The sequence below is a fragment of the Medicago sativa genome, chromosome 4 (assembly GCF_051527215.1).
Source record: "Medicago sativa cultivar Bolivia chromosome 4, Bolivia_mono, whole genome shotgun sequence".
NCBI classification, from domain to species: domain Eukaryota; kingdom Viridiplantae; phylum Streptophyta; class Magnoliopsida; order Fabales; family Fabaceae; genus Medicago; species Medicago sativa.
Window position 1 is genome coordinate 66359501 of NC_140752.1, and position 23136 is coordinate 66382636.

Consider the following 23136-nt stretch of genomic DNA (forward strand, 5'->3'; position numbering starts at 1 on the left):
AATGAATAAGTCAAATTATATGTGGTCATTTTACCAAAATATCCTATAAAAAATACTATAAATTAGACATATGGCTTAACAATTTTTTCACATCACAACTCCACCTTTTCCCTCAAAAAAAAAAAAAAAAAAACTCCACCTTTATTTCTATTTGTTTACTTCTTTCTATTAATTATTCTTCCTCTTATATCTTTATAATTGAAATGGCACCGAAAATCGATTTCGTGTCTGATATATTCCCTTCGAAAGAAAATTGTATCAAGGTTCAAATTGTTTGGTTGTTGTGTGTGAGATATATGAACAAGGACAAATTGTCTTAGGCATTCAAAATGGTTATGATGGATAATAAGATTGTTTGATACTTTTTCTTTTGTTGTGTTTTTAGAACATTTGTTATATAGTAGATTTTTTTTTTTGCTCAAACAAATATATACCCATTGAAATCGTTCTTGATATCTCTCCATTCGCAGAAAGAAATTTAGAATATCATGTGGTATATTATTTTTAGATATTTTTTTGTGTGTTGTTTTTTTATGACTATACATAATGCTACTTATGCGACGAAGATAATATTCAATCCATCTTTCTCGGCTCTCATTGATTTAAAGAAACAAAAGGAAACTTTATATATCTTGAAATACAAGACTCTAAATGAGCTTATTCTACAAAAGGAAAATACAATTGTAAAGTTAATACCTATAAAAAAATGGAAATGCTATATGTTTAAATGAGTTTATACTTGAAATAATTCAAACGTGAATTAAAGGATTCAGAAACATACATAGCACTATATTTTGTACTGTCACGAGCTTAAATGACAACGATGAAAAAAAAACATAAGTAAACGTCATTGTATGAAAAGCAATCATCTAAAATAATTTTTAAATAAAAAAAAAACATAAGTAAACGTCATTGTATGAAAAGCAATCATCTAATATAATTTTTAAATAAAATTTTAAAAAAATAAAAATCAAATTTATATTTTAGATGTTAAACATAATAGTTTTAAATTATTTTAAATAAGGAGTTGATGACCCTCATTAAAAAATAGTGAAAATGGTAAGAAGAGAGTTATCAACTTACTGTAAAATGTGATGAGAATCATACCATTAAGCAAATTTGATTTTGTTTAAATTGATAAAAATGTTTGATTTAAATGCATTAATTTTGAGATATTTGGCTTCCATAAGAAGTTTGATTGGGTATTAACTAAATTTTATTATAACATAATTTCAAATATATATCAAAAAGTTTGAAAATATATCTATATTTTTTAATGTTATGGCTATAAATATATTTTTTTTTTAAATTGCGTCATTGTTACTAAGTCCAAACATATAATATCATACCCCAGTAACACTTGGATGAGATGGTAATAGATCTTTTTTCGGCTTAAATATTATTAGGAATGAATATAGTTTGCATGCTCCAATTTCCACTATGTCTTTAAATTAATATGATAAAAGCTCACATTGATAGTTATAATACATATGCCATGTCTACACAACTTCTTAGACTTCAGTTGAATTACATTAAATTTGGCATACCTTCCTCAAAAAAATAAATCAAATTTGATATACATAAATATCGATATATTTATGAATCAACACAATCATGATGGTGTGATTATTTGATTTTATACGCAATCCATACATCATCATCACTTAAATTACAAGATTAAAATTTTTGATCTATTTTTTTTTTTTTACAAAGGATCAAAATTTAATTTGTTAGTTTACATGTAGAAATCAATTTAATTTTTATTTTATAGTTGATGACCAAATACTCCAAAAAATTCAGATCTATGAATTATATGTATTATCATCAAGAATTATATAATTATATGTCTTTCTATGAATTTTGGTTATCAACATTACTTAAATTAAAATACTAAAATTTTGTTGCACCAAAAAAAAATTCTCTTTCTAAATTTAATTTATCACTTTATATGTAGAATTTAATCTAAAGTTGATATGTATAATCTTGCCTATGTTAGCCTTGCTATACATAGTCGGTCTCAAGCCTGAATAAAAAGGATATGGTTGTCCTTAAAAAAAAGGATATGGTTGTGTTAGGCCTCGACAGTCAACGTAAAATTTTATCAAATCTCTATGACATGCAAAGACCAAATGTGTAATAGTGTCAATGCTAGGTTGTTCATAGAAGCAACACATTGTAGATAAAGTACAACATCAAATAAGCAAGGATCTCTACATCATCATCTAGATACAATGCAAAATAAGCAAGGGTTCCCGTATCTCCGTGAACGAGCATGGGTAAAGAAGTTAGTACACGAGATTAGTATATGTTTTGGAACATGGAGTGTAGGCACTATAACATGAAAATCTATGGAAATAGTTGTCATTCCAACTAGATATCCCGATCTGTTCGTAACAATCACGTGCAATTCAAACTGGCGAGAAATTCAAGATTTTCTTAAAGAACGAAACTTAAAGGCATCTGATAGACCTAATATTGTTTGTCGAGTGTTCAAAATGAAGTTGAATAAATTAATGGACGATTTTAAGAAGGAAGAATTGTTTGGCAAAGTTGACGCAAGTATACACAATAATATTAGTAGTATTTTATTTAAGTATTTTATTTATTTTTTAAGTAGTATTATTATGACACCGTCTTTGTCTGCATAATAAATTGATGCAGGTATACATTGTAATACTATGTGGTATACATTGTTGATGTTTATTTATTTTTTAAATAAATTATTACACCATATACGTCTTAAAATAAATTATGACATCATTTTTGTCTTCGTAATAAACAGGTCATAGTCACGTTATTTTCGAGTGCGAACTATTGTGTTGTTATTGCCAACTGTACTAACGGTTATTGTTTTGTTGGCAGGTATGTACACAGTCGAGTTTCAAAAAAGAGGTATTACGCATGCTCATATCTTGGTGTGGTTAAGTTCAGGGAACAAACTGAAGACGGGTACTGACATTGATAAGATCATATCAGCCGAGCTGCCTGACAACACACTTTATGCAAGACTTTATGATGTTGTTTCTTCTTATATGATGCACGGGCCATGTGGTGGTGCCCGTCTCTTCTCTCCTTGCATGGACAAGGGAAAATGTACGAAATATTATCTGAAGGATTTTAAAGGAACTATGACGATAGACGACGAGGGTTATCCGAGGTACAAACGTCGCGATTTTGGGATACATGTTGACAAGCAGGGGGTCCAATTGGATAATCGCTATGTCGTCCCATACAATCCACATCTTCTCATTAGATACGGAGGTCATGTAAATGTGGAATATTGTAACAAATCTAACTCATCAAGTACCTTTTCAAATACGTGAACAAAGGCCCTGATAAGGCATTAATGTAGTTGTCTGTTGACGGTGATAATCGTGATCAGTCCAAGCCGGTTGATGAAATAAAGCAGTATTACGATTGTCGTTATGTTTCACCTTGCGAGGCTGTTTGGAGGATATTTGCTTTTGATATACACCATAAATGGCCTCCTGTTCTCAAACTAACGTTTCATTTGTATAATGAAGAATCGGTACTATATGATGGTGATCGTGACATCGAGGACGTGGTGATGTATAACGAGGAAGCGTCGACCATGTTTCTCACGTGGTTTAAAGCAAATCGTTGGTATGTAGGCGGTCGCAATCTAATGTATGCTGAATTTCCAACAAGATTTACTTATGAGAAGAAAGACAAACAGTGGCATCCACGTAAACTAGGATATCAAATTGGAAGGCTTCATTACACGCCGCCTGGTATAGGGGAGCTGTACTACATGAGGATACTATTTACCATTCAGAAGGGTTGCATGGGATATAGTTGCAAAAAAACGATTAATGGACATACCTATGACACGTTCCAGGAAGCATGCTCTTCTTTGGGATTACTTGATGGCGACAAAGAGTTTATAGATGGTATCACGGAAAATGGTGAGTTAGGTTCGGGCCATCAATCGCGTTGGTTGTTTGTGCATCTCTTAACCACTAGAACAATGATGAGCCCTGATATAGTATGGGATGCGACATGGCAGTTATTGTCCGATGGTATCTTATTTGTACTTATTACGGGTACATGTATTTATTTGGACCTTGGAGTTGTTAAACATGCTTTTGGATCCACATCTACAAGTGTTCACGGGATGAGTCGGTTTTCAGTGGGTTGGATCAACAAATAATTACACATAACTTTTTTCTAAAAAAAACTTAAAAATATACATAATTAAATGACATTCTATATTATAAATTTTTTAAGACTTAGAATAAATTCTACTGTTTAAAATTGGAACACTTGAATTTAATTGAAACACTTTGAATCTCTATGATATGGACCGAGTATATAATAGTGTTAACACTAGGTCAGTGTCTAGAAGCGTGGATACATCGCCACTTCGATGCAGTAAAAAATAAGCAAGGGTCTCCAAATCTTTGTGAACGAGTGTGGGTAAATAAGTTAGTTGATGAGAGTAGGACCCGTTTCAGAACATGAAACAAAGGCACCCTTACTTGCAAATATATGGAAATTGTTGATGTTGTGACTAAGAGGAAGATTAATTTTATGTGCTAACAAGAAACTAAGTGGGTGGGTGAAAAGGAGAAAGAATTGGATAGTTTAAGATTTAAGCATTGATACACTGGAAAAGTTAGATCGAGAAATGGCGTAGGCATTATTTTGGATATGGAATGAAAAAAAGGATATTATGGATGTAAAGAGGATAGAAGATTGCATTGTAGCCCACAAGTTTGTAGTTGAATAAGACATCATTAATTTTATTAGTGTTTACACACTTTAGGTAGGGTTGGAATAATATTCTAAAGTAAAATTTTGGAAGGATTTGAAAAGCTTGATTCAATATATACCACAAGGAGAACAAAAATTATAGGAGGGGATCTAAATGGGCAAATAAGGAATGTTTGATAAGTTTTGAAGGCATGAATGATGGTATAGCCTTCGGGAGATAAATACATAGGGTAAATCCATCCTATATTTTTTTTTTGTCTATTAATCTTACTTTAGGAAAAGAAGAAGGAATCTTATTACATACAAGAGTGAGATGTCATGTTCTCGGATAGATTTATTTTTAGTAGGAATTCTAACAGAAAGATTTTTTTGAACTTAATGTTTTACCAGGAGAGAGTTTTACTATCAACCATATAATATTGGTTATGTATGTAAGTATTAAGAGAAGAGCGAAGAGGAGATGCCACAATTGGTATACATGGGTCAAGTGGTGGCATTTAAAGGATGAAAAACTAAGTGTTTTTCTACAAAAGATTTTAAAAGGAAGGTTGTGTGAAGCTACATAGAAGTGAAAATGCTATGTGGAACAAGATGGCACTAGGAGAATTAATAGGTTTTGGACCTAGCTAAGAGTTAAGAATCTTGGTGGAACCAAAGTGTGCAAATTAAAGTGAGAATCAATAGGGAAGTGTGGTATAGGTGTAAAAGTACAAATATTTAGGAAAATTATACGAGAGCTAAGAAAAGGGCCAAGAAGACATTGAACACAAAACGAACACAAGCTTTTGAAGGTTATACGACAAATTTATATATATTATTGCTAAGGGACAAGAAAGAAAGAAAATATATACAGATAAAGTGAAGTGTATTAAAAAGGAAGAGGGTAAATGAAAGTAGTATTTTCAAAACTTATTTAATGAAGGTTATGAGATATATATTACCATACTTGGACATGATAGACATTAGAGAGGACGATAGAAACTATAACTACTATCATCGGATTCAAGAACATGAGGTAAAAGAAGTGTTGAAACACATGAGTAACAATAATTTCATCCTCAAACCCGAACCCGCCCCAAACCTAAAGTTTTCCCCAAACACGATCCTACTACAAGAAATTAATATCCACCATTTTTTATTAATCCACTCCATTTGAGGCAGGAAAATACCCAATTTCATATTTGCATCAAACAGACCTCTCCATAAAGTAATTAGTCAATTTCAAACTAGGGTAATGATTACAGTGATTAAATGTTCAAAAATATCTCAAAAGTCGGGATAATATTTAGACACTTGCATGCTACATATCAATATATTTCTACATTCGGTACGAGTTCGAAGTGTGTATCTATATCTCTATTACCCGCCCCATATCCGTATTTTGAAATTGAGAAATTCCAAACTCAGACAAAGGGGAAAAACCGTCAAATCAAAATGAGCTCAGTCGGGTATCCGCAAGTACAAGTTTTATTGCCATGCCTAAGTTCCACAAGTCAATCATAATAGGAACATGGACTACCATAGATCATATCAAAAACCATTTTCAAAAGGTGAATTTGACAATAGTAAATATAAGTTATTTTTAAAAAAATGTCAATGTAATATATTCTTGATGAAAATATTATTATGTTGGAGGGATTGAAACAATTGTCCTTTTTTTTAATGACAAGTGTTAGTAATTAGTTTTTACATTAATATTTACTCATTCATTTGAGTTTTGACCCCAATACCTCCAACTCCTTATTCCTTAACTTAAACCAATTGAACTACTCTATCCCATAAACAACTTATTAGTTAGGATAAAGATACTAATTTAAAATAAAATATAGTTGTAAAGTAGATATATACGTTATATTTGTAAAAGCAAATATCTTAATACAACTATATAATACTTTTTTTACAAAAAACTACACAATATTGCGAGTCATAATTTTTGTTAGAAAAAACTTTATCATTTATACTAAAGTTTAAATTTATACTGATTTATATATTAAATAACTTAAATATTCACTAACTTTGTATAAATTAATTTTCAAAAAAATAATAATTTATGATACGTTAAAAAAGTACTTCGCACTTACATCACAAAATTTTATGATACATTAAAAAAGTACTTCGCACTTGCACTCAACGCTGGCAGTCCCTATTGAGATTAATGAGGCATCATCGCTTACGATGGAAAAGGATAGTCCTAGAGCAGACCTGGTGCGTGCTGCAAAGTTGATAATTTGGGATGAGGCTCCAATGATGCACTGATGGTGTTTTGAGGCAATTGACCGATCAATGCGTGATATCATGTCCAAGAATGATCCCCTAAACGAGTTTAGACCTTTTGGTGGAATGACAGTAGTTTTAGGTGGTGATTTCAGACAGATATTGCATATTGTCCGAAAAGGAACGAGGCGGGATATTGTTGATGCCTAAATCAATTCATCAAAGATATGGTCTTATTGTAATGTGTTGAGGCTTACTGTTAATATGAGATTGGGTGCATCTTCGGTACCTGCAGAGCAAGAAGAAATTGCTAATTGTGGCAAGTGGATACTCTCAATTGGAGACGGCAGCGACGCTTCGGATGAGAATGGTGAAATGAAGGTAGAAATTTCCGAAGATTTGCTCATATCAGACACACCAAATTCGTTGATGTCACTTATAGACTTTGTGTATCCCAATTTGAATGATAACCTTGGTGACCCGCTATTTTTCCAAGAAAGGGGAATACTCGCACCAACGCTTGATTCAGTTGAGCATGTTAACGAATATATGATGTCACTGATTCCAGGTGAATAGAAAGAGTATTTAAGCTCTGATTCTGTTTGTCGATCGGGTGAAAATTCTAATGTCCAAAGCGAGTGGTTCACAACGAAATTTCTTAATGGTATTAAGAGCTCTGTAATTCCAAATCACCGATTAAAACTAAGGTGGGATGTCCAGTTATGCTGATGAGAAACATCGATCAGGCCAATGGACTGTGTAATGGTACGAGGCTGACAGTTACACATCTAGGGAAGAGCACGATAGTTGCTATCGTAATTACAGGAAAAAGGGCAGGTACCAGGGTATTCATTCCCAGGATGAATCTTATTCCGAGTGATCCAGGACTACCCTTCAAATTCAGGCGCATGCAATTTCCATTGACGCTTTGTTTTGCAATGACAATAAATAGAAGTCAGGGTCGATCTTTATCTCGAGTGGGAGTTTATCTTCCTAAGCCCGTGTTCACGCATGGACAACCTTATGTCATTGTCTCTCGAGTTACTTCAAGAAAAGGTCTGAAGCTGCTCATCCTGGATGAAGATAATAATGTTTGCAAGGAGACCACAAATGTTGTGTATCGTGAAGTTTTTCAAAAAGTATGATCATTGGTTATGTTTTAGAATTGTTGTTGTTATAATTTAGAAAACTAAAGTTGCGTATTGTTTGGAAGTCGTTTTATTTTTAATTTCTTTGTAAGGCGTACTGGTCATTACAGGACATGCAATTTCTATATATATAAGAAGATCCTCCTGCCATTGACTTTTAATTGATGCCCTTTTCAGGTTTAACAATTCGCAGAACCTTTTTTTTTACATCGTTGTTACCCTGAAATACAATATTTACATTAGACCATTGGTTTTGTAAAAATTAAATACAAATAACAATCGGCGTTTTTGTAGCCCAAACTATATTTATACATACCCGTAAAAAAATTAACATTTGCATTTACAGACTACGTGTATGCATGTGACACTGACTATTAAATAAAAAAAAATCTAACGTTTGCTAAGATTATGAATGACTACATCTTAAACTACAAATAATTAGTATAAGTATAACTCCAAATACTTTAATTGTTATGTGCAATGTTTAGATATTTCAAAATATATACAAAATAAACAAAATTAAGATGATATTTTTTTCCATATCAAATTTAAATTATAACCACTTATAACTTTAAGATAACATAATATAAAATCTATACATTTGATAAAAAAAAAAAAAGTTTTTTATTTCCCCGTGCTTGGCACGGGTCATTATACTAGTTTACTTCATTTGTCCAAATAAAGCGAGTCATTTGATTATTTCACACATATTAAGAATGATTATTTCACACATATTAAGAAAAGTGTGTAAGTGAATGAGAAAAAAATTTGATTTTTAGTGATCTTGTCAAGTATTGGAGCAATCATTGTAAAGTGAAATATATTGAATTGGAGATGATGGAAATAATATTAATTAGAGTTATAATTGGAAAAAAGTTATTAACATTATATTGAAAAGTAAAATGAGTTAGTTATTTTGGGACAATTTTTTTTTCTTTTTTGCAAATGACTCGGTTATTTTGGGACGGATGGAGTATCAAATAACTCTATATTATTATGTTTTAATCATAGTTTTAAAAACCGGCTGGATAATCGACTCGGTAAGGGTACTGATTCGTAGGTCGAACCATTGAATCATTGGTTAAATCACATGACAGAACCGAATTGAAACGGATAATACGGTCATATAACTCGGTCCTTATAAAAAAAAATTATGTTAAATTAGATTGTACCAGATGGCTATGTATGTTTTTTTTAACACTTATAAGATGTCACAAATTATTATATTAAAAAATTTCTAAATTAATATAAAAAGAAAAAACTACTTTTTTTTAGTAAAATAAAACTCCTTTATTTAGCCATAGTTCGATGAAAATAATATTAAATTGATGAAAATAACTTAAGTATTTTTTTAGTAAACTAGATACTATAGTTTCTAGAGTCTTTAAAGCTAGATATTTTTCAAAGGGAGATTTTGGCGATGCAAAATTGGGTCATAACCTAAGTTTCGTTTGGTGTAGTATCCATGCTTCATAAGTAGTAGTTAGAGGAGGGCTTAGATTGAGAGTGGGTGATGGGTCGAGAATAAGAGTATGGTATGATCTATGGATTAGAGATGGGGGAAGATCATTTGCGACAATTATGGTACCTATGGGGATAAAGGGTTTGCTGGTGCGAGATCTGATTGATGTCAGTGGTTAAGTATGGAATGAAGGTTGGGTGAAGGCAATGTTCAATGAAATAGATGTCGGAAATATTTTAGCGATGTCTATTATTGATAAGGTGAGTGAAGAAAGATGATTTTGGCAACCACAGTCTTCCTCCATGCCGCTCCGATACCCTTGACATGTCCCGTCTTCCTCCTTCCGGTTGCGTCGCTTTCCGCTTCCTTGACCTAACCACAGTCCAATCTCCCCTATCCCATCCATTTTCTGCCACCCTGACTGGACCCCTATGCCCCCCCCCCCCCAGTTGTATCTCTCTGTCGGTGATAAGCTTCGGCACGGTTTCCCTAGGTGTGCCCTAGGATAGCCGCTACTCTCTCTCTCTCTCTCTCATGTTTTTGTTAGTGTTAATAATACACCCTCTTTTTAAAAAGTTATATCAAGTGTTTTGAGAAAGATGTGTTGTAGCAATAAAAAGAAGAGTAGTGATATTTGAACAACCATTTGAGACAACTTTTGATGACAACTTATTTTCTCTCTCTTTTCATTGATTTAAAACAATGGAGAGAGAAAAAGGAAGAGAGAGAATAAAAGGATAATGTGAGTATAAGAGAGAAAGTTGTCACAAAATGGTTGTACAAATATCATTTCTCTAAAAAGAATTAGAACATATTCATGTGAATCGTCGAATATGTAATGTATAAGTGTCATGTAAGTGTTGAACGTTGACATAGACACGTGAACTCACCTAATTCAAGGAACATCCAGCCTAATTCAAGGAATGTCCTTGATTCGTAGGCAATCATCCTCTCTTTTTAGAGGCATTTAACCTCTTCTCCGTTTAAAAAAGAGATAGAGCAACAAAATAAGTGAACTTGTGGACTTTGATCCTCTTGGTAATAAAAAAAGAAAAAAGAAAATAGGGGAACAACCACTATAAAAGAACATATTTAAAATATGTTGAACGTTCAAAGTTTTTTTATTCCAGTAATTAAAGTTATTTTTTGATTTGAACAAAATATTATAACGAGATAGGTATAAAAAAGCTTCCATCAGAAAAAAAGTATAAAAAAGATGAAAAGTAATTTCAAAATTATATTAAACATTTTGTGTATATTTTGCGAGATAAATATATAGTCTTTTATCCTTCAAAAAAGTATATAGTATTTTATAATGTGCAGGCCAACTGCATGCGATGCATGCGATGCCGTCGTATACCGAATTGCGTACGTTTCTACTTTTTAGCATCAAAATGACATAATTGTGGTAGGTCAACAATAATAAATCAATAATTTCAAAAAAAAATCAATAATTTCAACAAACTATTTTCACAAGTAAAATGAAAGTGCTAACATATGCACTAAATATATTTAAGATAAAAGTTTTATCTTAAAAATTACGCATTTAACTTTTTAAAAGTTAAAATATCGTTATTAATATAAATTTTTTATTTTTGAATTTTTTAACACGTACTTTTATAGACAAGTTAACAAGACTTATTTTCTTTTCCCATTTTTCATTTTCCTTTTTTCGAAGGAATTTTCCATTTTCCTTGTTATCTACCATTGTTTTGACTTTTCCTCGTAGACCCCTTTGTCCTTACAGAAGTTGTAATCATTAGGATCGTTCCATTACTAAAATGAAATATATCAAAGAATAACTAAATATACTATTGAATTTTAGCAAAAATAAATAAATTATTAAATAATTTTAAAAAGTCTAAAAAGAGAGTACGTTTAAAAAACATGCATCTCTTGTAGTTTTGCAGTTTATTTATATTACTCCTATTTGTAAGAGTTTTTTTTTTTTTTTAAGTAACCTTTTTTTGGTAGTGTTTTTTAAGTAACCTATTTGTAAGAGTTGGTTCTATGAATGTTAGGTTGAATATTTTTTGTGTTGTTTTGAGTTTGAACTCAGCATTTTTTTTGTTAGGAGAGTAAATTTAAAATTTAACTTCCTGGGTAAGTATGTTTTAGGATTCGAATGTTACGTGAAACATACATATTTAAATAAAGGGTCATGTTAACTTAAGCAACCCAAAAGTAGAAATTGTTTCTTAAATTTTGTGCATTCAATTAGTTAAAAGTCAAAAAGTTAAATTCAAATACATTAATTACAACAAAACATTTCTATTTTTACTTCTTAACTTGTGTCTTGAGGGCACAAGTTAACATTAACCTTAAATAAATTTATTTATTTTTTAATTATTATTAACTCCACCCCACCTCCAATTCTAAAAGAGGTGAACTCTAGTAATTATAAGTTTCCGTGACATAAGTTAAATATAATTAAGATTATTTTAATTATAGATCAAACTATACTATTGATTCAAATATAACTAAATTTTATTAGCAATCGCTTAAGTTTGATGACTTTGATAATTTGGTTAACACCCTTTGATTAATCTAATTTATAAGTAACATTTTATGACAAATAAAGAATAAAATAACATGTTTACAAGTTTTAACTCAACTAACAAAAATACTAAACCCGTTGAGCCGAACAATGTGACCATAATTCAAACTCTAACTCCTCTATTTTTTGTGAGTTTAATTAACTATAGTCATTTTGTCCTTCTAAAAATGATAATGTATTATGTAACCTAGCTTTGTACCAAACTACACATGTTAAAGTATTTTTTTCTGGTACAGAAATCCCTCATGGCTACAACATACTGTTTTGAATGAGGAATGATATTTTGACATCCAATTTCCAACAACTTTTAGTGACAACCTTTTTCCTCTCTTTTTATTGTACAATAACTAGGGCTGGACAAACGGTCGGTTCGGTCGGATTTCGGTTCAAAATTCTAAATCCGAACGTCAACCGCGGGTGGTATTACGCAGTCCAATTCCGCCCATCACAACACTCGGTTATTGCGGTTTTCGGGTTGGGCGAAATACGGTTTCGACGGGTGGGTTGAACCGGGTATGAACAAACAAAAAAAAATTCTGCAGAGCCATGAAAGTTTAAATATTCTCCATTGATGAAAGTACCAACAATATACATAAAAGATTATGAAAAAGCCTGTACAAACAACAAACAGAGCAGCTTTGAACGCAAATGATACAACAAACATTTGATAAAAAAAAACCTATTCAAACAACAAAAACACAAATGATTATGAAAATCCTTTCAGATCTAGTTACGGTTGCAGCTTGTCTTCTTCTTCTTGAATCATATTTGGAAGCTAGTGTAGATCTTTGAACCTTGAGCAGATTGAATGCAAATGTTACATTTATTTTTGTTCTTTGAAATGTTGAGAATTATAGATGACAAGTCTCTTGAAAAGAAAGAGATAGATTATTTTGTATGGAGAATAAGAAGAAGGATTATGGCAGAGAGAAGAGAGAGGGAGGGGTGTAAAAACATGGGTGATAATAGCTGTTTGGAAAAGAGAAATATTGTAAAGTGAGAAAGTAAAAGCTGTTTGTGATAATCAAGGACAAGAGTGTAGAAACGTGTGTTGACCAGCGTGTGTTGTGTCAGTTTGTGGGTCTCAAGACTAATGATGTGTCTATTTTTAATAGGATGAGACTAAACATAGAGAGTAGAGTACACTATGGCAGTATGCATCGGTCGGCTTTGGGTTACCGTGGATGGATTTCTACAATCCGAACCGAACCGTGCCAATCCATGCCAGACCGTATTTGTAAGCCCGTCAAAACCGGTTCACCCGTTTAGACCGACCCGTAGGCCAACGGACTATTCGGACCGGGCGGTTTGGGCCGGATAGCTGTTTTTTGTCCAGCCCTAACAATAACAATAGAGAGAGAAAAAGGAAGAGAGAGAATAGAAGTACAATGAGAGTATGAAAGAGAGGGTTGTCACAAAAGTTGTTGAAAAATGGATGTTCAAATATCATTTCTCATTTTGAATAAAGTCTTCTATATCAGTTTGGGTGTTTACTTGCCAAAATAGTACCAGCACACAGAGAACCAAACACATACCACAAATAATAATTGTACATTAACTTCATGTCCTTCCCCATAAGCTCAGACTCAAAAAAACACTAATTATATACACCCTCCGGTCATTAATATAAGCAAAATTCCACTTTTTAGATACATTCAATTAATGATGTATGTGGTCTTTATTATATGTCACATACATCATTAATTGAATGTATCTAAAAAGTAATTTTTTGCTTATATTAGTGACCGGAGGGTGTACACCCTCCGGTCACTATTATAAGCAAAACTTTGCATTTTAGATACATTCATTAAATGATGTATGTGGTCTATAATAAAGATCACGTACATCATTTAATGGATGTATCTAAAATGCAAAGTTTTGCTTATAATAGTGACCGGAGGGTGTATTTTGTAAAGAAATTATCAATATAGGTGAAATTTTGAAAATTGTCTTTCATATAAAAGGACAAAGAAATCTCACAAGTTAGTCTTTTTATAATAGTAAGTGATGGAGATAGTACTAGTTCAAAGCTTAGTTTCATGATTTCAATTTTCACACTTGAAAAAACAGTAGCAGCTGTTATATCTAACAATGCAAAAAGAAATAAAGTTGACATAATGACTGATGCTCATTTCTACTCAGTCGGTACATACATAGTCAGTGCAATTGATGCTTTGGTCCTAAAATTCACAACACACTAAAAATTTCAAACTTCAAAGTTGGCATTGAATTGAAGATTGTTGCAGCAATTATGCAGCTTCCAACTACCCCCTTCAAATTGCCCCTTTCAAAGTTCATCCTGTGAGACATATAAACGTACATCTAATTAGAGCAAGAGCAATGAAAACGATATTGACACTTATCCAAAAAAAGAAAAGTAAAGTTGAGAGATGGTGTAGCTCAACATTTTCATAAATTTTCAATGGCCAATTATCTCATAAATGGATGTACAAAATTTTATACGAAATGTTTTTTTTTGTTAACGCTCGGGTTCTCAGAGAAAAAGGTCATGATAATCTAGAGTTCGGCTAAAAGATAAATAAAATTTGACCAAGAAATATTTCATCCAAAAAATTTATATACAGTACTCATTGCAGTATGGTTACATCTCATAAATTGATGGAATTTTCAGTAGTAATATATTTATTTTTATATTTTATAGTTATACGTATTTAGCACACCAATAATTGCCTTGTCATGATGCTCAATGGCCACTGTTTATTTTCAATCATTGTATGTTTTGTCGTTTTCCATTATTTAAGGTGCTGAACAAATTCAAACTTTAGTACTTTATCAAATGACCTTTGTGGGTCGGTTACACCTACAAGGTACTCCTCTGGTGGTTCAAGATAAAGCAAATCATTAATAGTTTTGTTTGTTGGTCGGTAACAAGTGACAAACATGACCATAAACTCACACACAAAATAAAAGATTCTATATTCGAATCCGAGACACCACTAAAAATATTCAGCCTAACAATGTCGGTATTGCCGATTGTGCTAGGCCTTACGAATCTCTCTCAAAATAAATTTACCACTGACATTTTGTCTATAAGAAAAGTAAAAAAAAAAAATTATTAAACGAAACATAACTTTTTAATTACATAAAAAAGTTAAATTGTATATAATAATAACTATAATATAATATCTATTTTTCTTAAAAAGTGAGAGGTAATTTGTTGTATTTTGTGGTACTTTTGCATAGGGTCTTCATTAAAAAAAGAATGTAGGGTCTTAGTTATACGGAAGAGGTTGATTTTGAAATGAGTGAGAAGGAGATATGGGCAAATTGCCAAAACCAGCTCATTCTTATCAGCTCCAGCAGGAACATCAGAAAGCAATAACACATAACGAAATAAACTATAAAAAAGTGGTAGATTCTTGGCTTACATGTCCATAATCATCCATGTATTCGTGGGGATCCGGCTGCAAAACAAAATCCTTAAATCAGATTTCATGGCCAATATGTAGTAATTGATCATAAACCCAATTAATTGAAGACTCAAAAAATTGCATGATCACAAATTTAAGGCAGTCATGCGATTTGTATCGTTGATTCAAGATTGAATAACTCATATTTTGACTTTGGTAAATCGGGTTCAACCAAGTGAGTGGACTCAAACCCGAGTTCGATGTAACAATTCTTGACCGGGCTATATACTTACATCATGGCCGAACTCCGGCCAAAGTTATGTTCTACCACATTTGCCTTCTATCTTTAAACATGAAGCCTGTATACAGCCACTTCCTACACGTCTTTTAATTTCTGAATAATGTATTCACGATACTATCCTACTAACCTAGAGGGAGGAAAATGGATTCCATGCGGTGGGATATTCTTCATTCACACAATGCATTTGTGACCGTTGGATTCAGATTTGACAATTCACAAAACATGCAGATTTTGATTTTTCAGAAAATCTGTTTGAAACTGTTTGAACTCGATCCAACAATTGGACCAAACTGTCCGAACTCGATCCAACAATCATTCAGATGTGATGTGTGATCAGAGTATTCCTCCGACTGCAGGGAGGGAGTGCCTGAATTCTCTTCTGACTAGGTCGGCGGACTAAAGTTATTGGCCTAAGCATCTTAGACCCAACTGACCTTTTCAATTCTTGGGGTTCTTATCAGGGACGGAGCCACCTATAATCAAAATGGGGCAGCCGCCACCCTTAACTACATGTAATATTATGTACTTCTATATGCATATTCAATGATCGCCACCCCTCCCTTGGCAATAAATGAATGCATTACTCACACCTTTTTATTTTTATAATATACATATATGAATCTAGTAAGCCAATAAATAATATAATGATGTTTTGTTTTATGTATTTGAATTCCACATTCCAATTAAACAATAAAATTCTCCACTGCCAAACACTATCTGTAATTGCAAGTGAATCAAGTCCAATTCCTTTTATGGATAAAACAAATTATTTTGTTCACTTAAATATAGCTATAAATTATAATAATATAATTCTCAAATTTAAAATGACAAAGCGTGGCTGCAGAGTCATGTTTGTGGCCAAACTATAGTTATTAGTTCTTAGCTTGACGTTAAATTATAGGACAAGGTTCACTTGATGATTCAATTACATCATTATGAGTTTGGTGCATTAAAGTGTTCTAATTTTTAGATATTTCAAAATATCCGAGTTATACACAACATTAAAATTTACATAAATAATTATGAAATTTAACATTTGATTGATATAGTAATTCGTCTTGGGTTGATTCTACCGATTCCAGTCTACAAAGCATGTTTTTCCAGACATGAAGCTTGTGAGAACAAGGCTTCACAATAAAATTTAAGATGATTTTTTTCGCTTGTATTTGACGGTTTATATTGAAAAAGATATTCCAAAGACATTTTACTTATGAAATCATGGAAGAGTTTTATCAAATCAACAATAAAAAAATATCATGATTTCCTTGATGGATACTTTTTTGTATGCATTTACTTTTGTAGGATATATGTATTTATTTGTCATCAAACTAATTTTATACAATTACTAATAAAATTTAATTATCGTCGATATTGTTTATCATGTGTTATATTTTCGCCACCCTTGATAATTTATCTTGGCTCCGTCCCTGGTTCTTATGTGGATTCCACCTCTACACGACACTCATTTTTACTTCTTACTATCTACGGAATGAAATATAAGCAAATATGGACTATATTAAGCATATTAAAAAATGTAGTTGATCACATTTAATATGTGCAATCTCACTAATAAACTGAGTCAATCGTCGAAGTAACCCTCTATGATTAATAAATTAGGTCATTGGAAATTTACCAAATGAACCCTGCAAATGACCACACATCTTTATCAAGAATTTATCAAATACACCTACAAAAAGACACAATAAGTGGTTCTTACACAGGTACCTAGCTCTTAACAAGAGCGTGCTCTGATGGGAGTACTTAATAGCACTCGAAGCTTAATAAACAAGTAGCCCAAGCCCTCGTTTAGATGGTTTGACTACATGGTTCAAAGGGAAGAGTTAAAGACAGCTTAAGAAACAAAGACAATAAAAAAGTCCATCCTGAGTTTTCCCTGCCTGCACTGTTATTGATTCTTATCTTAAAAACCTAACCCAACTATAGAAAACCGTGATTTTTTTTAGAAAACCGTGACTGTAAGGTGGTATACTCATCCAATGTGAGACTCGGCTTCGATACCATCTTATAATTTGAGTTAGACCTAATTCAACATTACAAAACTGGTTTGTAAAGTGAGTGATGCTCCCACTTATAAAAACATTTCTAGGTCATATCTGATCCAGCAGAAGACTCTATTCCTACCATGCACACAAGTAAAAATAGACCAAAATGAAACTACAAACCTATCGCAATTAACACAAATACACCCCAGAACAACATTTTGGACTACAATCCAGAGAAAAGGCTTACCCTCCTACGGCGCCTCTTATCTCCATATCTACTGCCCCTCTCTCTCCTCCTCTTTTCGCCCTCTTCTCTTGCCCTTCGAGCCTCCTACATAATTATAACATCAAATGGTGCCCCTTCAAAAACAAATATGATTATTGCATATATCAGAATAGTGCTGAAGCATTAAGGCCTTGATCCATTACCTCTTCTTCCCGAGCCCTTCTTTCTTTTTCCGCTTCTTCAAAAGCTTCTTTTTCAGCCTGAGATTTTACACAAAATGAGAATGCAAAATACTATGACAGTTGTTACAAACTAAATAACGGATATACAAAGTCTGAAAGCAATTGCTCCTACCTCCCTATTATTAACCATATATTCTTCCACAACTTGCTTTGCATACTGTGGGTCATCACAAATTAAGATGTTGTCATAAATCGAACCAGCCTTTACCTGAAATTCAAATTATCAAAATATAACGGCGCTTCAAATATTCAGTGATAGCTAAATATTTGAGTACAGATAACTTTCTTCGCAATTAATACTCAATTACTAAAAAAAGTAAAGCAAAGAAATACAGATGCACACACCTGCCACACTTCAATGCCAACATACTTTATTGGTTTCAGCACATAAAGATCAGGATCATCCTCAAATTCTGCAGGAAACAAAAAGAAAAATTCATTAATAAAAATTTGTAATGTTTCAGGGGCAATACACAGAGAAAAGATCAAGCACCATCACAGCTCAAAGAAGCTGACTAAACCATATGTCCATATGCTATACATAAATTTTGGACAGTTTAATGATATGTTTGGATATTTAAAAACAAGCAGAGTGGAGCAGAAAGTGAAAATCTATATTCTGATTCCTTAAAACAGTTCAATATCACATTAAATCTATTTTAAAATTCTAATGACTGATATCACCTGCTTAAAAAATAATGTACCTGGGTTATCAATCCATGGAGTCTTCCACTTTCCCTTGTAGTTGGGGTTCTTGATTTTCTGAGATTCAACAATTTGCCACAATTAGAAACCAAGGGATATGAATGTCAATTCAACTTTCAACATGTACAGTTTGAAGAACCTTTCGTTTCCATGGTCCTCTGTATGCTGGATTAGGAATTTTGGAAGGCTTCCATAGTCCATCATCTTCATCATCCCAGTCAGCAGGCTAGTCAAACAAATTATTAAACACGAAAAAAGGAAAAAAGCTTTCATCAAGCCTGTGCCAAATACGCGTATTTATTTAGTATATTTTAACATTTATCTAAACATGCAGTAAACAAACAAACAAACCTTTTTGGCTTTCGGATCAGGAATTTCCGCTGGAATTGAATCATATCCCTGCAATATCAAGACAATTAGACTTGAACACATGAAATTATACCAACTAAAATTTACAATGACATTGTATGGGGAAAAAATAATTGTGAATTTGATGCTCCATTCTTACTATAATATACTATTTTTAGGACTATAATCTATTTTCAATTAAACTCTACAAAAGTTTGACACCATTTATGATCCCCGACAAAACTTAAAAAGAATAATTAATGAAAGTGACTCTAACCAGGTTTCTAATTTTATATATATTTCCTTAAAGGTGGTCATTAAGGTTTTACACCATTTATCTATCGCTCATATGAACATGAAAGTTATCCATACCACGGTAAAATTCTTACAGGTGGCCATTAAGGTTTTACATGCACATGCAAACAATAAAAAAGGCAAAGGTGACAACAAGTACCTCTGGTTTGACATCATCAGGGTTCTCAATGTACTCTCTATCATCCCAATCTGCTGGCTGCAATAGAGAAAAAAAAAAAGGTTTCACGTGAAAGAAGATAAACAAAAAGAAGCAAAACATCTCTCAACTAAAAACTCCTATATAATGTTTGAATTGTTTCTGAACACGTGACCTTTGAGTTCCAGACTGCAATAACTAATAACATTGCACTTGAAGTTCAGCATTGTAACATTCAAATAAGGAAAATAGATGAATATTAGCCAGCCAACTAACACTAATTTAGAAGTATTACCTTTGTTGCTTTGACATCCTTGATTTTCCTTGGAGGAAGGATGTCCCAATCTGTGTACATGCTACCAGAATCTCTTTCTCGATTATCGACAAGGACACTATAGGAGGCATCAGGCCTCAGAATGAATGTATAGAAATGAGTTAATTTGTCAGTTTCACACTCCAGATCCTTTCTAATAGGATAATTCTGCCCCTGGTATGACAATATAACATGGAGCTTCTTTGTTTGTGTACCACATAGATCCGGTCCAAACATCAAACTGCATTAAGCAAAACCAATCAGTTCACCCTACTCAATACATTACACTGATAGAACAACTAGGACAGTGAGGTGTAGATTCCTTCAACATTAAATAACTTGTGATTTTCTTATAATAAAGAAAGAGCATTGAAATACAATGTAGCACCTAGCCACGACACCGATACATTGATTACATTCAATTATATCATTTTCTCAAATTATTATAGTGTCGGCGTTGCAATGTTGGTGTCGTGTCCGGTGTCCGTGTCAATGCTTCAAAGTTGACAAATATAAAAGTATTTCAGCAGTAGCAAAGTGTGGTATACATTTCAAGTTTATAGTAAAAAAACTCATATTTTCCTGACCATGTTAAAGCACCAATAAAGAAAGTTAACACGATTGAAGATTACCCAATAGTTAAAGGTAGAGAAAGACTGTAGAATAACTATCGGTCAAACCAATGAGAGAAATTTAAAGGTAAATGGTTTATCTTTAGACTTGATATATGACAGGACTTTGTGATGTCAATTGATATATATAGCCGACCCCGCCTAATGGGAAAAGGAGTGGTTGTTGTTTCCTTGACCCTGTTAGAAGATAAGTTCCTTGCCTTCAGCGCGTAGTTCAAGTGGTTGAGCTGGGACACGTAAGAGTTGAAGATGGAGGTTCGAGATTGAAATCATGACTACTAACGTAACATACTAACAACTAAATTTTCCTATTAAAAAGAGGAAATAGGTTCCTCTTCAGAATAGCCTTTTGTTTGATCAAAATTAGATAGTATCTAGTATAACTCACATGACAAGATCATTGAGGGGAATGGTGGGGAAAAAAATAATAGAGGCGTAAAAGATACAGAATAAGCATAAAACTTATCATTTTGATCGTCATCAATGATGAGCAATGGATTTTTCACAACTAAAACACCAAGTCCAAGAATTTCTAAATCTCAAACCACAAAACAATTAAAATACACATCATAAGAAATCAACGAACCTATAAGGAGTATCACCGCCAAACTTCTTCTGATTGACATAACCGGAAAGAAGTTTGATGTAACCACCACCACACTCAATATCCTGTTCAAATTTAATAGAATACTGAAGCACCAGGGTTCTGTTCTTATTGGTCAACTCTGGTATCTTTGCAGATATGGCAAAATGCTTGGCATCATTATATGTCTGAATACCTGCAAGAATTGTAAAACACTAGTGATAATCAAACCCTATAACACCATTGGTCATATTTGGACTAATTTGTTTGAGTTTATCCATTAGCATAAGCACTTGTAAGATTGTTTGGAAGAGCTTATGGAAACGGTAAACTATTTATCTACAATAAGCACTTGAGAGCTTATCTACATGCCCATAAGCTGTTTTCAACTTATTTCCATAAGTTCCCCAGAATAGCTTATATGAAAAAAATGCAACTTTTTTTATTTTTTGTTACAGAAATAGCTTATACATAAGCACTTATAGGATAAGCGCTTAATTAAGCAGTTTTTCCAAACATGGCATGTAGCTAAAATCAGTAATTACAAGAAGGAATTCAATGGCACATTAAATGAACAAATCTATATATAGATAATAGTAAATATTGTGCATTTGAGTAAGAGGGTAGGTACCTTTGTCATCAGGATCAGCAGGCCATTTTCCAGCAGTATACTTAAAGGTACCTGCTTTTCCTTCACTCCTTTTCCAATCAGATAAAACCCAACGACTCTTCCAGCCATCTTTTTTTTTTTTTTTTTTTATTGGTACACAAAACCGATGTTAATCAACTAACAGAAGTACAAGAAAACATAAAGGATCTTGAAAAGTCAAAGGTAGGAACTTAAGAGATGATGAAGTTGAAGATGGTTTCAGTTACCTTGGAATGTTTCTTCGAAGAAGACTTCAGCAAAGGATGAATGAAAAGTGATTATTAGAAGGAAAAGAAAAAGCTTAAGAAGATGAGTTGAAATGATTTCCATCGCATCACTTCAGAGCAGAGAGTGGATTTTCAAATGTTGTTTGCACTAATCAAATGTAAAAATGTAGTGAGCAGTAGTTTCTAGAATGCCATCATCACATTTCTTAAAGTTGGATTTCTGAGTTTCAATTTCAAATGATGATTCTTTTATTTAAACACATAAAAAAAACTCTACATTATAAATTGATTTGGTCATTTCACACAAATTAAAAAATATAGTATCAAGAGTATATAATATTATAAAAAGAATTATTAATATTTCATCGATATTAAAATGAGATTAAATGATCGTTTGATCCAACTTTTTTCAACAACAAAGTTAAAATTAAAACTAAGAACTTTTGAAATAAAGTGATAGTTGTTTGGTAGTTTTAACTATTATTTTTTTTTTTCAATTTAGAAACTAGCTTAAACTATTTGGTAAATTTCTTTATAAAATAGTGATTTTATTGAAAGTCACTATAAGTTGATAATCTTTTTTTTTATAAAAAATAGGTAAATTCTTTTAAAAATAATGTTTGGAAATAGACGTTATTGTGAATTTTTATCTACAATTGATAAAATATTGTAATTTATAACCGGGAAAATATTGTAGAAATGCTAATTTTTCATACTTAAATATTTTACTCTAATTTTAAATATTAGAAAAAAATAAATTAAATTTGATGATTTAAGTTATTTAAAAATTCTAACTAATTCTATTATACTTAACCGACGTTCAGACGACCACTCTGTTCTGTCTATTGGCTCTTGTTATTGCGCTGATACATATCAATTAGACATAATATTTTTTAAGAAATTTTGATTAAAATTATTTTGATTTTGATTCAAATTATAAGTGAAGATGAACTAAGCAAGAGAGAAAAAA

The 23136-nt window shown here is 32.2% G+C and overlaps 1 protein-coding gene and 1 pseudogene across 1 annotated transcript; one reads left to right on the plus strand and one right to left on the minus strand.

Annotated features, from left to right (window-relative positions):
- The first annotated feature begins 2348 nt into the window (after window positions 1-2348).
- LOC146930892 (uncharacterized) lies at window positions 2349-8093 on the plus strand (annotated as a pseudogene).
- A 6042-nt stretch (window positions 8094-14135) lies between these two features.
- On the minus strand, window positions 14136-22344 carry LOC146930893 (calreticulin-3-like). Its single transcript, XM_085702364.1, has 14 exons — window positions 22167-22344; window positions 21922-22029; window positions 21294-21486; window positions 20058-20316; window positions 19766-19822; window positions 19315-19362; window positions 19103-19189; window positions 18963-19020; window positions 18604-18671; window positions 18371-18466; window positions 18220-18276; window positions 18038-18121; window positions 15505-15540; window positions 14136-14414 (listed from the first exon to the last, which is right to left on the minus strand). Exons 1-14 carry the CDS (start codon window positions 22267-22269, stop codon window positions 14403-14405), a joined length of 1266 nt encoding a protein of 421 aa, XP_085558490.1. The 5' UTR covers window positions 22270-22344; the 3' UTR covers window positions 14136-14402.
- Between the last annotated feature and the right edge of the window lie 792 nt (window positions 22345-23136).

Coding starts and splice junctions, on each gene's coding strand:
- LOC146930893 (XM_085702364.1), bottom strand. CDS start 22,269: ATGGAAATCATTTCAACTCATCTTCTTAAGCTTTTTCTTTTCCTTCTA. Junction 18,467..18,603: donor TTGGCATTGAAGTGTGGCAG/GTGTGTGCATCT, acceptor TTTGAATTTCAG/GTAAAGGCTGGTTCGATTTA. Junction 18,277..18,370: donor ATATGGTTAATAATAGGGAG/GTAGGAGCAATT, acceptor GTAAAATCTCAG/GCTGAAAAAGAAGCTTTTGA.